Source organism: Silene latifolia, chromosome Y (assembly GCF_048544455.1).
Source record: "Silene latifolia isolate original U9 population chromosome Y, ASM4854445v1, whole genome shotgun sequence".
Taxonomy (NCBI): Eukaryota; Viridiplantae; Streptophyta; class Magnoliopsida; order Caryophyllales; family Caryophyllaceae; genus Silene; species Silene latifolia.
The window spans coordinates 27,235,375-27,253,015 of record NC_133538.1 but is presented as its reverse complement, the minus strand read 5'-3'; the positions used below and the strand labels follow the sequence as shown (position 1 = coordinate 27,253,015).

At 34.9% G+C, this 17,641-nt stretch overlaps 1 protein-coding gene across 1 annotated transcript in view; it reads right to left on the bottom strand.

Annotated features, from left to right (window-relative positions):
- Positions 1–6,882: 6,882 nt before the first annotated feature.
- Positions 6,883–17,641, bottom strand: part of LOC141627753 (uncharacterized) — a 33,680-nt gene continuing 22,921 nt past the window's right edge. The window contains exons 6-8 of the mRNA XM_074440974.1: positions 7,621–7,828; positions 7,121–7,307; positions 6,883–7,024 (exon numbers count right to left, since the gene is read on the bottom strand). Coding sequence (XP_074297075.1) covers positions 6,883–7,024; positions 7,121–7,307; positions 7,621–7,828 — 537 coding nt within the window. The remainder of the gene's footprint in view (positions 7,025–7,120; positions 7,308–7,620; positions 7,829–17,641) is intronic.

Genomic DNA, 17,641 nt, shown 5'->3' with positions numbered 1-17,641 from the left:
CGAAAGACTATCACATTTTGGCAAAAGAAGTTATTTCTGTTACGCAAATCATGGTTATTCTTGTGAGATTCAGATATATTTATAAATCTTTATAACAAGATTAGTACCGCTGCCACTGATTTCAGTGTCTTTGCTGGCATAGTTTAGGTTGTCGTCCTCATCAGAATTAGCGTTTGTGGGAATGAAAGCAAAGGAAAAATGTGTGGTGTATGTGGCAAGAGATACGAGAAAGTAGAGATAGGAGAAAAGGTGTGGCTGTGGAAAGATATTAGAGAAAGGAAAAGAAGACATGAAAGTTGAGAATGGGGAGAGGACCAAAAGGTGGAAGTTTTTGTTTAAATGGGGTTGAAACCGAAACTATTTAACAAAATGGTGTCGGTTTCAAACTATTTACCAAAAATGGGTCCACGTCATTATTTCCGCATTTTTTTTTGATGATTTCTTAGTTTCTCGCTGTGTCGGACAGCGAGAAGTTGCTTGCTATATAACAAGGTGTTTGACAAGCTACTTTGTCCCCGTCGTTCTCCTTGCTCCGACCACCAAATAACGAAATGCCACCACCATTCTCTTCTTCTAACTTCCCTTATCATACACCAATCTTTGTTTGAGTTATTAGTTCAATGTTTTGTGCATAAAATGGCCCGCAATATCACCCGCCACTAACGATTTCGGCAATTCAATTATATTGTCTTAAGCTGATTGTTTGTATCGTATGAACTCGTTTTTTTTTGTAATTGAATTCTTGGTTGATTTATAATCATTAGTTGATAAATCATGTTAGTAGTTTGGTAATGATGTGCTTAATGAAAGTGTGAAATACAAACCGTACTACCTAGAAGTATTCCTGTAACAATGGTGCATTTATACAGCGACAATCGCATTACCAATTGCCTCAAGCGTCCTGCTAATGTTGGATGAGGCGGCGAGGTACTGTAACAGGTCTAATATGGGAAGGACTGTTTTTTAGTAAAGTTGAATTACATAAAAAATGAGTTCATACGAACAAACAATCAGCTTAAGACAATATAAATGAATTGCCGAAACCGAAATCGTTAGTGGACGGGTGATATTGCGGGCCGTATTTTGCACAAAACATTGAACTAATAACTCAAACAAAGATTTGTGTATGATAAGAGAAGTTAGAAGAAGAGAACGGTGGTGGCATTTCGTTATTTGGTGGTCGGAGCAAGGAGAACGGCGGGGACAAAGTAGCTTGTCAAACACCTTGTTATAGCAAGCAACTTCTAGCTGTACCACACAGCGAAAAACTAAGAAATCATCCAAAAAAAATGCGGAAATAATGATGTGAACCCATTTTTGGTAAATAGTTTGAAACCGACAACATTTTGTTAAATAGTTCCGGTTTCAACTCCATTTAAGCAAAAACTTCCCAAAAGGTGGTAGACGGAAATGAACCAAAAAAAAGGGACCTCGGTGTGGGAATGAAACGAATGATGTGCACATATCTTGAGTGGTATGTTACTCACCCTATTTTGGTTACCCTGCAATCCAAATATCCGACACTAATTTTTTTTTTTTTTTTTTTTTTTTTTTTTTGAAAGGGATCCGACACTGAATAAAATTTCTGAATCATGCCGGAGTTTATCTCAATATCAAGCTTCTCTCCCTGAAAGGTAACCTGATGCAAGAATATAATTCTGATTTTTAGAATTAGTAGCGTTGCACGGTTTTCAAATTTGATTCTCCTTTAATTGTGGTAGAACTTACATCTAATAATTAACATGCAACACAGTACCCCTTATATAATTGGATTCTGATATACAAAACGTTATAGTGGATTAACGATGGATCTTAAAATATGAAGCTAAGTAATCCATCGAGCTTCAACGAACGGAAAACATGAATGCTCATGAAAAGACTCAATTCAAACGGTAACTCCACGTCGATTCAACTATGCTTAAAATACATTTCTATAATAAGTTTCGTCTAATCTTAGTAAGATTAACTCTTGCTTTATAAATTTGTAATATGGTTGAAATTGAGATTACAATTTATCGGGCCACTTTGTATTGAATTGAACAGTGACGATAATGTCCTTGCATGTGCAAAATGTATGCCCATCGTCATAAGTACAGTATGACTTCAGAATTATGTGCAGATTTCGTAAGAAATTAATTTCAATTAGTCCTTTTATATGATGATCAATAATTTTAACGTTGAAATTATATCCTTTTTCGGTATAAATTGCTTATCTTTCTTCAATCAATTTTTATATTTATGTTTGTTACTCTTAGCATTATGTACTACTATCATATAATGTGTATAATATAATATTATTTATGAGTGTTTTTTCAATGTTTCTGAGCTTCATTTTAATTTTTTGAATACGTTAAAACTCAAATCTAGCTGAGATAAGTCTTTTAAACTATCGCACAATAGTACTACCATTATATATCACTCCTTTTATCACTCCGAGTTTATCTACCAACTAATTTTCAAGACAGCTTATTTTCTCCTAAAGTTTTTGATATATTTTTTTAAGTAATTTGCATAATTGAGCTCCTTTTATCACTCTGAGTTTTATATAACTATGACTTAGATAAATTTTTGGCTTAGTACAACATAACATTAACTTCTTCTTGAGTAGTAGTAGTATTAGTAACTTAATTGTTGTTAAAGATGTCTACTATCACTAAACTTTCGACAAATATTGAATTATATAAGAAATAAATGTTAATCTGTAACCAACTTCCTTTTTAGAAGTACAACATCAATAATATGATAGAATTTTACTCTGAAATCAATCTTTTGTTTTGCCTACTCTCTTTGGAGGTACAACATAATTATTAAAACAAATACTAATATCCGATTACTCGGTAGTAATATATTATTAAAATACTTACTTTGAAATTTAATGAAAGTGTAAATCAATTTGTAATACTCGTACTTTACTTCTTGATCTCACATGTCAACTAAAAATTCTTATCTATGACTATTTTCTTAAAGCCTTTATCTACATTATCGTCTTGTGATACATGCACAAATCATTATAAAATTGATTAACTACTAAAGTAATAGTCCCTCCATTCAACTCCACTTTGCAACTTTCTATTTTGCGCACTATTCACAAGCGGACATTTAACTTCAATTTTCTCTCGATACATAAGTGAAAATATATTCATGTGGGATGTTATTTGATTCGTCTTTAAGAGTACATTAAAAATATCTGACTTTTATAATTTTTGCAAATATGCAGCTAATGATATTTATCGTGTAAAAGCTGCGTTGGCAAACGTGATAAAAGAAACTTGTAAAGTGGAGTTGAATGGAGGGAGTATGGCTCAAAAAATCATCAAAGTCACGGTTGCTACTATAAGGCCATCATTATGCTTGTGCCACTATGAAACCGTACAGTCCTTTTATATTATTATTTGTGAAAATATTTTAATTAAACGTAAACAAATGAATGGGACGTAAGGAGCATATTAATACATACACTAGTTAAAAAGAGCAATAATAATAAATTAATAGGCAGATGTCCGTTAGCTTATTACTTCGTATATACCATAAATCTACAGTTCCTCTATGATCATGATCTGCAAGTAAAAAAAAAGTGTTTAGTTAACAATGAATTTCATGCTTATGATAGAACCTTGATCAAAGTAAAAAGCATCCTAATGTGTTAAATTCCAGTGCGAATTAAAGTACAATATAACTAATTTCTCTCGTAAGCAAACAATGACTGTCCTCGTAAAATAACCAATAAATAACGGCATCGTTCTAGAAACAAATTCATAACTATGACGAATTAGATAGGTTAATTAAAACTTACTAAGTAAACAATTAGAAGCATGCATGATCAAACTTACACTAATAAATTTAATGATTGAACAAAAAACTAATAAATCTAATGAAAAGTTCTTAATCAAAGATATAAAACATATAAAAAAATACTCACATATCTTGCACTAGTGTGAAGGAGTTCTTACTTCTATTAAAATAATCCATGGTCCAAATCACTTTTTAGGGGGATAAGATATGAGAGTCAATTGTTTGATCGCATAACGAAAACGAACAAATTTAAAGCATAAGCATTTATCTTACCTAAATTACTCTGTATCTTCAACATTCACCAATATATTTCTTATAGCACAATTTATCATTAACCTGTATCATATATAAAAATTACTAATGTCAATAAAAATAAATAAAATCGATCAAATAATTTTTTAAACAAAAGAACATAGCAAAAACATAGTGAAAGGAAAATATTTTAAACAGGAGATAAATGAATGCAAGAGATAAAGCTTAAATAGTCAAATACTTATATATAATACGTGTTACCATGTTGTAGACTTCTAGTTGTATGGAAATTTCTCTTATCTTCCACCTTTAGCTTCCTAACCAAATTCCCATATAATATAATATAATATATAATAATTAAATTAATCTTATCATATATCTCGAAGTAGTTCGTAAAAACTTCATCAATTGATTACTGATAATTATTCGCCTCAGGTAACATATACTCCGTACAAAACTTTGTAATTCTCCAAGCTTCCAACATATCATCAAAATATGAATGGACTACTATTAGTTTTATGAAACTCAAAGAGATGAACATGCTATGCATTGAGGGAATATATATATATATATATATATATATATATATATATATATATATATATATATATATATATATATATATATAAATATATACTCATTGGTTATTTATTTATTTATTTATATATATATATATATATATATATATATATATATATATATATATATATATAGAATCATGATCTTGTACGAACTAAATTATGGTGCGAACTGTACGAACCGTCTATTTAAGGCTGATTTTTAAGCATCAACATAAAGCCCAAGTATCTTAAAATCAACCTAAGGCCCAACCAACATTCTCACTCATAAGTCATAACCCAAGCAAATGTTCAACAAACCCCAACCTCCCATATCCACTGTCAGCCACCGTTCCACCTCCACCAACATACGCCGACACCCTCCCCAACCACCCTAACTCCGGCGAAACGCTGGTCAGTGCGCCGACAAGCCTATCGACAGCCTGTCTCCTGCCACTCTATCATTTTCTCACTTCAACCCATTCCCCTAAACCCGACACTCCACCTCAGGTCGGTCAACATCGCCGTCGGTAGCTTATGATGCCGGTAGCTTGTTCTCTCCAACGACCGTCCGCCACTTTCTGATGCCTCAAATCCTAAAACATATCATCTCCCTTTACCAGTTCATGCCTCTGGCTAGATCCAACAGTGCCGAGTCAGTCGACGAAGCATCGTCGTGTTAACCGTCTTTTTTTAAAGATCTACCAAAAACGGAATTGAATTTGAAAAGGTAATGGTATTAATAGCCTATTCGAAAGATTTATAATCAGAAAATCTCCTCCTTTGTCGTTATGAATCAAGTTCTAGTTTTGATGGCGGTGATGGTGGTGACGGTGTGGAAGGAGTGCGATTTCTGGCATTTCTTCAGGTGTCCAATGGTGGTGGTCGGTGTTGTTGTTGGCAGTACGTTCAATTGGTTGTTTAGGGCTGAGGTTATGAGAGGAGTGTGGGGGTAGTGAGACGGTAAAATATGGCGGGAAGTGGCGGTGGCGGTGGTGGTGGTGATGGTGGAGGCAGGGTGGTGGTTGTGGCGGTGGGAGAATATCAATTATCCTGTACAATAAGTCCGTAAAACTACCGTTGTCAGTTGAGAAATGCACGCGGTGCACCGTTGGGGAGGGGGTGATTCGGTTTAGTTGGTAGTCTGGTAGTCTGGTGGTATTGGGGTGCGCGTTGGTGGTGGTGGTGGTTAGAGTTGGGGTGCGCGTTGGTTGCGGCGGTGGTGCTTGGAGGTGGGTGCATAAAGCAATGCCCCTAGATACACAATCCACTGTTTCTAGATACACAAGTCAATGTGTGTATCCATAGGTAGTATAAAACGTATCCGCAAATAATATAAGGTGTATCCGCCAATAGTATAAAATGTATCCGCAAATAATATATGATGTGTATCTGGCTTTGATGACATTGTATCCGCAAAAAAATATAAAATGTATCTACAAACAGCATAAAAAGTGTAAAAGTGTATCTAGAATTTTAGTATGAAAAAAGTGTATCTACTAATGTTATAAAATGTATTTGAATAAGAAGTGTATCTAGTAAGTTGATAAAATGTATCTCAAAAAAAAAAAAAAAAAAAAAAAAAGCAGCAGAACTAAGCTAGTTCGTACGGTTCGTACGTTAACGTAGTTCGTACCTGAACCCGCCCCTATATATATATATATATATATATATATATATATATATATATATATATATTCCAATAATTTTTTTATTTTATTTTAAGAGATAAAGTTTCTATGAAAGAAAAGTTATTCTTTTAGATTAATATTTACAAATTCTCTTATTTTTTTAGATTAATATTCCCACTAATTTTTTTATTTTAAGAGATAAAGTTTCCATGAAACAAAAGTTATCTTTTTAGATTAATATTTACGAATTCTGTTATTTTTTTAGATCAATATTATTATTATTATAATAAGAGTGTTTCAAAAAACATGGAGTCTCTAGAATTGCCTGAAAAAAGCCTCTTTTATATATATATATATATATATATATATATATATATATATATATATATACATATATATATATATATATATACATATATATATATATATATATACATATATATATATATATATATACATATATATATATATATATATATATATATATATATTGATTGATTCTATCACAATTCAGAAAAAGACAATTCTGTTATTATTTTTTCTTTTTTTAGGTGAAATGTGAATATATATATTAAAATGATAAGAACATTACATCACCCCAATCTTAGCTTTAATGGAAAGGCTAAGACAAATACAATCAAAAGAGCATACTATCTACTAATGCTAACAATCCAACTCCTATCCACCATAGACTCAACATGTGCTATCTTAGGTATAATTCTAGCCAACACAGACTCTTTAATTCGACTCAATATTACACCAGGATGCATCACAACACCTTCAATCCTACAACTATTCCGAGCAAGCCATATGTATTAAATCAGTCGAGCAATGCTTGCCATAATAACCTGCTTCTTAAGCAAAGACCGGCATCTCCAAGTTGAACACCATTCAATAGGTTCCCTTCCCATCATGCAGAAGCCAAGCCAGTTCTGAACTAGAATCAAACACTGCCTACTGAACTCACAATCAAAAAATAAATGCGAGTGATCCTCAGTATAACCACAACACAAGGTCACAGAGAGCATCTGAGATAATACCACGCCTAAGAAGTCTACCTTTAGTGACCAGACGTCTGAGAGCATACATCCAGATGATAAAAGAATGCTTTGGAACGTTGAATTTGTTCCAAATCACATGTACCCAGGTTACCTTAGATCTGGTCCCCTGAAGCCATTTATAGCATGCCTGTACAGAGTACTCACCACCCATCCATTAATCATTATTATATCCTCCCTTAAACAACTCCTTAACCTTACAAAGTTGTCTCCAGGACCAGCTAGTATTAATAGAAGGTTGGTAATCCCACCAGGAGCTATTTTTGAAATAAACTGCATTGACCCACTTAATCCAAAGATGGTCTTCCTTGTTAGCTATCCACTAAGTACACTTTGCCATCATAGCTTTATTCCAATCCCCACTATGAATGATGTCCAGACCACCTTCCTCCTTACTCCTACAGCAACTCTCCCAAGCAACAACTGGTTGTTTATAGTGCTCAGTACCAGCCCAAAGAAAATTCCCGCAAATCCCATCAATTCTTTTAATAACTGTAGCAGGGATAACAGACAATTCTGTTATTATTATCCTATTATACTGTCAAACAACACTTTCATAAAATTAATAGACAACTAAATATTACGGGTAAAAGATCAGTGTAATCAAATGCCTCTCAGAAAAGAGAAGAATATAAAGGATCAATTGAGCTGAGTGTTCCATCAGGGTTCATCATTGTGTTTAATATCAACCCTCTGTGAAATGGATTTCTGCAATAAGTTCGATAAATACTATAAGCAACAGTAATATTACACGTATAGTGAAAACCACACCTTAATTTTTTTCCCTCAATTGAAATATATCTGAAATGGCCAATTTCTCAAACCCTAACTCAGTAAATCTGCAATAGAACCCTAAATTCAACCGCAAGCAGCCCATAGAATCATAATTTAACAACACATCATAAAAAGCCCTAATTCAACTAACTTACGATAAAGTAAAAGTGAAATCATCTAAATACTCCAGCAAACTAAAATTACACAGTAACACAAGAAAACCTCTAAATATTCCACATAAAAATCAAATAAATGAAATATTTCTAATACTTGATGAAATAAACATTTAGTTGGACAATCTCATACCTAAAAGATATGAGCAAGGTACGCAAATCAGATAGCATTGACCGAGAAATCATAAATCACAAATCAAATGCCCCACAACCCGAATTCGATCAACTCTAATTGGAAACCATAAACCCTAACTCGATATCCCTATGAGCATCATGTAAAACTAATTATACAAAGAATCATAAAAACTTTGAATTCTACATGAAAACTCCCTCCAAATCCCCGATTCAATCATAAACCCTAATTATATATCATACATATTTAACCCTAAATTTGTCTACCCACTTAAATTTTCATACAAATAGACATTAATATGACTTGACTAACAATAAACCACTTGAAATAAGCATCAACTAGCAATAGTAATTTCGATATTAAAAAAACGACCGTAGAGGTGTGAACATACATGAGGGAGTGTCGGTGGTGGCGGCCTCATACAATGAAAGACGGAGCAAATGATGGACGACGGTGGGGAGGGAGCCGAGAGTGATCGTGAGTTGCTCAGTATATGTGTGCGTGGGAGGGAGCCGAGAGTGCGTTGGTTGGGTAATGAAGGACATAGAGCGAGGAAGTGTTGGGATGAGTCATGAGTGTAGGAGTTATGACTGATATCAGACTATTATCAGGAAGTAGGTAATTTTTTTTTTTTTTTTTTTTTAAATAGCTTTCTCATTTGCGGCGTTCTATGGAAAAAATGCCTCATATGTGTTATTTGAGGCGTTTTTTCTAAAAAATGCCTCAAATAAATTTATAATAAAGAAAATAAAATAAAATATTGAATTCTATTTGCTGGGATTAGCCAAAAACGCCTTAATTAAGGAGCCGTAAAATAATATTTTTCTACTAGTGATATCTTAAATTGTTTTGGTATTGTTGATATTGTAATTGGTTGTTGTTGATTGTCTGTGGTTCGTGAGGTGCACCCTCGACTGAGTGGAGTCACTTGTGGGAGTGGCTTCACGCCCTTGATTCGACCCTTGTGGTTGTCGTTATAAGGGGGATGTGCACATTAAGGAACATGGGTTATTCTGGAAGGGCTACACACTTTAGTGTGTAGTCAGATGATTGATGATGTGACGGTGTTGGAGGATTGTGACTGTGTACTTGTTGTTGTATTATCTTATATCGTTGTACAATAACTGAACCCATTTAATTGTTTTGAAAACTGTGGTGATCCATTCGGGGATGGTGAGCAGTGCTTAGCAGGTATGGCTTGGATGCACGTGGGTTAGCTGGGGATGAGTCATCATGCGTCAGATAGTAGTCTTCCGCTGTAGTGTCATGACATTTTATTTTCTTTAGTTGGTTTTTGGTTTGGAACACTTGTACCGTATTTCTCAGTTTGGTTTTGATGTAACACTTTAAAATTATTTACTTAAAGTATGTTCTTTGATGGTCTATTTGATATACTTTATCTCGGGCAACCGAGATGGTAGCATTCTCATACATTAGGTGGTCTTGGTAAGGCACCTTGGTTTATGGGGGTGTTAAAAGCATTCCCACTCCTCACCCCCGCCAAACTCGATGAGGGCGCACCGCGCGAAGCCATCATCCGCATCATTGTCCGGGTAGATAGTTTGAACCAAATTCAGTCCAACTAACCGAATCAAACCTATTAACCAGTCAAGGCTAGCCTTTACTTTCCCGTCCTCTGGGTACGGGAGATTGTGAATGATGCACGTAAAGGGTTTAGCGTACATAATTCTACTTGGGGGTCCTACAAGAGGTTCATATGATGCTTCATCCTCATCATCATCAGCGGATAAATAATATGAACCTCTATAAGTTGATGAACTTGACGACATAATCGATGTGGAAAATTAATGGAGGACTAGTTTTTTTTTTTTTTTTTGAAAGAGGGAGGGACTAACTTTCTACTTATAATAATAAAAAAGAACGGAAAACATGTATATATATATATATATATATATATATATATATATATATATATATATATATATATATATATATGACTTTAGGTTGTATTAGAAACGATATAATAAGATAATAAAAATTGGAATCGGTATAATAATAATAATATAATAAGAATAAGAAGAAGAAGAAGAAGAAGAAGAAGAAGAAGAAGAAGAAGAAGAAGAAGAAGAGAAGAAGAAGAATTGGAAAGTAGAAACGGTACAAGTTAAATAAGAATCGGTTCATTGTACCGTGTTAAACACATAATCTAACAACGGTTATCCACAGAGCCGTTTACCAATGAGTAAAAACACATCGGTTGGACAAAATCCGTTTTAAACTAAATTATCAAACAAAGTCATCATATTATCAATTTAATTATTTGTGATTTTCTAGTGTTTGTGATTTGACTAATGCATGCCCTGTAATTTTTACTTTTTCTGATTCAAAGTTGCAGTACTGATTGTTTGACCATATGTATAACATAAAATGATAACTGTTCTTTGTTAAGCTGTTCTCATATTACATATATCAACAACGGTTATTTAAAAGCGGTTGTCATATTACACCAATAAACAACGGTTTTTCTTAAAACCGTTGTAAACACAGATCCACTGTGAAAACTGAAAATTTTGTAATTTTACCAATGCATGCCCTATTATTATTGGTTGTTTGACCATTATTCACCTCATACACAATTAATACAAGTTTGAATGTAACGTATGGATGAAATTAATCTAATTAGTTATAGCTTTATATTATAAATATCATCACATTTGCAGTAATAATAAGAATCACTTTATTATTACTAACCTATCTACTTCACTTTTTAAATAATATACATATACATATATATCATAAGTAAAATGTCGTCGTCTTTATCATCCGCAGTTGCACCTCCTCACCAATCGGTAACCCGCTATATCAATCCGATTACGTGCATAATTCACAATCTCCCAGTCACACGTGATGCTGTTGGGCAGCCAGCTTCTAAGAGCCTTACCCCATTGAGGGACATCCTTATCGAGACTGGGTTTTAAAATGTTAGGAAAATCCACCCGGCTTGGATTTCGAGTCGTGGGTTTCTTAGATATGCTCTGATCGAGTTTCGAGGGGACGGTCTTGACGATTTTCGCCAAGCCAAACAACTCGCTGGAAGGTATGCATCACATGACCATTAAAGGGGCAAACATGACTTTTATGCCGATGACCCTAAGGATCGTTATGTACACGCTGTGCCTTACTTATGGGTTGCCATTGCTGAGGACGCTCATATGATGAGAAGGTTTTTTTGGTAATGTTTTATTACTGTACCGTGAAACATTGTCACATTCAAAAGATGAGTGTGGCGGAGATGCGCATGTTGAGGTGGATGTGCGGACATACAAGGAAAGATCGGTTAAGGAATGAGGTGATTAGGGAAAAGGTAAAAGTGGCGCCAATAGAGGACAAGATGATGGAAAACCGATTAAGATGGTTTGGCCATGTGAGAAGGAGACCTATGGACGCCTTTTGGTTAGGAGGTCGGAGACTTGGAGAACAGAGAAAAGGTCCTTAGAGGCGAGAGGAAGACCGAGACAGACATGGTTGAGAGTGATAGAGCACGATATGAGAGTTCTGGGGCTTGAGGAGAGTATGGTGACGGAGAGGGCACAATGGAGGGAAAGGATACATGTGGATTTTTAGTATTTGATGTTTTTGACAGATTTAGTGTTTTTTTATTCATTTAATTTAAAGAAATTAACTTATTTATTTTTCTCTCCTTTATTACACACTTTTTCAACAACCACTTTCTTATAGTTTTGACCTGGTTCATTCCGGATCCTTAACTCTATTTCGGTTTTTAAAAATCGCTTTAATCTTTTCTCTCGATTTAAATTTTAAGTTTTTATATAAGAAAGACGGAATTCGATTTTAAAACCTCTAAGTTCACCTTGACTTTCCATTACATTTTCGTTCTCCCTTTTTGTTTTTCATCTTCCCTTTTTATTCGCATTTTGAGGCGTGCGTTCACCCATGGACAGTTCGAAAGGATGATTCATGTCAGCCGACCCCAAATCATTTTGGGATTAAGGCTCTGATGATGTTGTTGTTGTTGTTGTTGTTGTTGTTGTTGTTGTTTTATTACTGTACCGAAATCATGGGAAGACGAAAAAGTGCCTCATTTTGATCACCGTCTTGATGCCGATGTAGTAAGCTTGATTTATAATCAAATTTATCCTGATTACCCACTCCCTAGTCAAACTCTTGTTAGGGTGTTTAATTAATTTACTTAGCAAGCTGTTTGTTTTTGTGGTTTTTATTTTTTTATTTTTTATTGTGTTTCCTTTTTTTCCCTTGTTGTGCTGTTTTTTTTTTTTTTTTTTTTTTTTTTTGCCATTGTATGATATACTTGTTTTAATATATAGTTCTAATCTTAATTACATGCAAATTCTTATTAACACGGATTTTAAATAAATTGCGAACAGACAAATGAATGAAACAATAATAATGATTTAGGTTACATTAATTACAATAACATATAAATATTCAATCAAAAATTAAACAATCAAAATATACATTTTCAAACTTTAGTAATGAGTTTATAATATAATGACAACGGTTCTCATAAGAACAGTGTTAGAATATAAACACCTCTAAAAATAAATGGAAATTGGAAGATTTTAATAATATAATTACAACGGTTATTATAAGAACCGTGTTAGATTATGCAATTGTTGAATAACATAGATTTTAAATAACCTCTTTCTTTCTTTCTCTCTCTTATTACTCAAATTATGTCAAGTGGTAGCTCTTCTTCTTCCTCTATTTCAATAGGGTCATGTAATTGCTCAGTTCCGGCAGCATTGCGGACTTCTTGGACATTGCAAAATCCAGGAAGAAAGTTTCTTACTTGCAAATTCTATAATCCCGAGACTAAAATACGTGGATGCAATTACTTCAAGTGGGTTGATGAACTAATGACTGAGTGGCAGAGGAAGGTTATAAACAGGTTAGTGAATGAGAAAAAGAGCATGGATATCGAGATTACTCAAGTGAGAAGTATACTACATCAACTTGAAGAAGCGAAGCGGGGAAATGACAGTGAAATATTGAAGGAAAAAGAAGAATGCGAGAAGTTAACCATGGATTTCGTATAACTCAAAAATAATGAGGCATAGCTTAAGTTAATTGTAAAATTTCTTTTTCTAATTGTTATTTACCTAATTTATTATGTATGGTGGTAGTTTGTACTCTTTATGTGTAAACTTGTAATCCTTTAAATTAATGGAAATAAGCAAGATTTTCTGAGAAACATATTGTAATTAACAGCATATACCAAATGATGTTTTATTTCTTGGCGGTAAAATCAAACAAAATGAAATATAAAATACAACGATAATACCTAAACCGTTGTTCGGGACGTGTACAGTTAAAATGGTTCAGGTCGTTATTATCTATATAAAAATGATGCTTTATTTCTTGGCGGTAAAATCAAATAAAATGAAAAGCTTTAAGACAACGGTTATTTCTAATCCGTTGTAGATAATACTAATCAATTACGGTTTCAAACAAAACCGTTGTCTGTTTGGAAACAAAATACAACAGTTTTTCTTATACTGTGTTTATTACTTTCCATTAAACAAGGTCTTGCAAGTGTTGTATTATTCACACATATATACTCTGAGCTTCCCCTCCCCCACATAATATCCTCAAACACTGAGCCTCTCCTCAACCACCATCCTACCCCATCGTTGTCGTAGTCATCATCGTTATCGCCATTGCCGCCGCGAGATCAATCCGGATTCTCCTCTTTAAAGAAGTAATAAACCCTCCTCTCTAGAGATTTGTTTGTTATTATAAGTATGCATTGTTATTATTTGTTTATTAATTTTCTGCCTTAGATATGGTCGAAAAGCGGAAAAGAAACGATGCAAATGCGTTAGGCGACGACTCAGGTGATGAGAATAATTTGCAACACACTACGGGTCGAATGCGCCACAGGGTTTCCCTCGAAGCAATAAATTCAAAGATACCTAATCTTTTACAATGGGACAAAGATACGGGGCTGCCATCTGGTGAGAATGCCGGGTATTTTGCGAGTTGGATTGGATGTTGTGTAAGACAGTATGTGTCTCTTGGTACGCCGCGTAACACGGAACTGAGTAAAATACGGAACACCATGCTAATAAACAGAATAAAGGTATGTATATACAATAATAAATGCTTTAGCTGAAATTAAGTTACTACTTGATATATGTATTAGCCGAAACAAACCAATTATGTTCATCATATATGCAGTTAGCTTACGTTGTCCCCGAAAAGTATGATAAGTACCTTAAAAAAAAAAGGGGAAGCCTTAAGTTCTTGAATGTTAAAGATTGCCGAGAACCACTTGTTCAACAAGGAAACCGGGGAGATGAAAAACAAACCACCAACAAAGAAGTATCCGTTTGTCAGTCAGGACCATTGGGATAACTATATCGCTTATAAGCAATCTGACAAGTTTAAGGTAACTTAATAAGTAAAGTAGTATACTTAGTTTAGTGTTTGGTCATGCTTACGTTACTCGATACAATTTATTTGATGAAGGCTATGAGTGAGAGGAACAAGGCGAACATTTCAAAGAAAAAGACCGTCTTTTACGGCTCCCGAGGTGGTTATAGATTGATTAAGACAAAAGTTGTAAGTACATAATTCTTATAGTATTAGACTTTTAAGTGTTTCAGTCGGATGTTATATATTTTCATAGTAATCATACATATTTTGAGAGGATATCAATATGATGAATGAATTGAAGGCAAAGCTTGGAAAATTCAGTCGTCACGACGCTTGGGTGCAAGGTCACACTCCTACGAATGGAAAGACGGAAACTGAATATGATAAGGACAACAAAGAGAAAATTGTAAGTTTGACTTAATATGTCACTCCTACCACTGGTGGTCGGAGTTATATAATTGTGAGTTTAAATAAAATTTAGTTTCTTAATGGGTTTTTGTGTATATAGAGGATCTGAGATAAGGAGATAGAGGAAGGAAAATGGAAGCCTCAGGGACGCGATGACATTATTGCTAGGGCAATCGGCAAAGCAGAGCATCCAGGTCGTGTGAGAGGGGTATCGACGCATGTTGGTATCACTAAGTATTTTGAGAAAACTCCTTGAAGGATGATGAGTGGTGAAGATTCAAAGAAGGTAATCATATAAATACTGTATTTGTTTCAACACAATTGATAACTATATATGTTGACATTAATTTCTATTACACAGTTATAGAAAATGGCCAGGTTGATGGTGAGAATGTTGGAAACTGGGGAAAAGCCATCAGAAGAAGAGTTTGATATGGTTCAAGAAGTCATAAAGGAAGCATAGGAGGAGGAGGAGGAGGAGGAGGAGGAGGAGAAGAAGGAGGAGGAGATGAAGGAGGAGGAGGAAAAAGAGGTAATAATATTTATGTCTTATACACAATGTGTTATATGATTTGGAAAATCAATACGTGTTATATGGACAAGCGTTAATGTACAGAAGGAGGCCGTGGAGGACATGGCACGGGAAAAGGAAATGGCAAAGAAGACTGTGGTGGGAGCCAAGGATCGATATCAGGCAGTTGAAGAGGAAGCCAGGAAGGCCGTTGACACGGCTGTCGCAACCCTGTCAAAGATAAAACCAACGGGTCTCAACTAAATGTAGCAGAGGCAGTCGGGTATCGAATCCACAGGGAGATGGGAATCCTATAGTCAACTAGGTCTGTCGAAAGTAACCAAAATAAGGGGTTTGTTTGTTTGTTTTCTAAAGACTACGAGCAAAGGAGAGAATAAAAAGGAACGAGAGAGAAATAAAATAGAGATGAACAAGGGAGAAAGGTACTAGGATTGTCGTTTCACCATGGCTTCTAAAGTCCGGACTAAAATATAGATGCCCTAAATCCAAGCTGTGGGTAATAAACGTCACCTTTCGGTCCTTAGTTCGCCCTAGGCAACACTAGTTTAGCTTTCGCTCTAGCCAGCATAAATCCTAATGAAACGCTGCAGAACTACTCTTTCTCCAATCTTTCGATCTAGGAGAAGGGGAAAACGAGACAATTAATTGAGTGCGTCGACTCAAACAATTAAGAGATATTAAAGCACCAGATGCATACAACTAGACTACGGGTGTCTTAATTAATTCGTCCTTCCTACGCCATGGCTACCCTAAATCCTAGCAAAGCGATTAGCTATTCATGATCGAAATGAGGAACAATAGTGGCAAAGCAAATAACAATAGATAACATAATAAACGAAACTGAACTGAAATTATGCTATGATAATACCGAATTCAACAGAAGAAAAGTTGAGAAATGGCGATGAAAAGTACTTTTGATTCAAAAACTAAAGCAACAGTCTCCGTCCTCTGTCTAGAATGTGATAATTAGGTCTCAGTATTCCTTGCCTTTTTATAAGAAAAATAGCAAAGGGAATAAAGCGTTATAAAATAACAACACAAAATAGAACTAAAGGCCATTAGTGCGTGGCCTCTCGATCGAACTCCACAGTTGCTCGATCGAGAGCTTTCCCTAAGCATCTCCCTCGATCGAGAACAGGACATCTCGATCGAGGGGTTCTTGACTTCTTGTGTGTTCTCCTAATCCTTTGGATACCTTCACGCGTCTCAAGATGGTAAAGTTTCACGCCAACTCTCTTAAGCAGGCTTGGAGGATCGCAAATAGGCTGATTTCCAGTCATTCCGGTTCGTACCTGCAAATAATGCAAAGCAGACCAAAGTAGACTATTCGGGGTATAAAGTGACATAATATCACTCAAATACATAGAAATGCGTGCCAAAAGAGACCGTAAAAGTCTATGTAAAATGCACGCATCAAACTTCCCCAAACCAAACCTTTGCTTGTCCTCAAGCAAACTAATGCAACTAGCTAGGACGAAATGGATAGGAGTAGAACATAGACAAGCTGAAGACCGTTGGCTTAAACCGTTTAATGCATAAGAATCAACTGCTAGTAGCTTGACATCAAGGCAAACGAATTTATGCATATTTCAAAGAGACGTTGAACTTTCGACCTTGTAAGACTTTTAAAAAAAATGGACTCTCACGGGTCGCTCAATCACACAAATAGGCATAAGGTGATATGTAAAATAAGATAGAAGTAATAAAGAACACTCACCTAACTGCAACCTATAAGGACATGCATGCAGTCTAACATGAATAAAGTCTCTACAACCGTACATATGCATTCCAACCAAACTGATGACCAAGACACATGCCGATGACTTACATATGGGTAAGTGAGGTAATAGGTAAGAAGGGGCTAAAATGAATTTGGATATGTGGGGTTAATAGCCAGGCTAACAACAATGGATCCAAATTATACAACTTCCTTACTTCAAACGCCATACATAT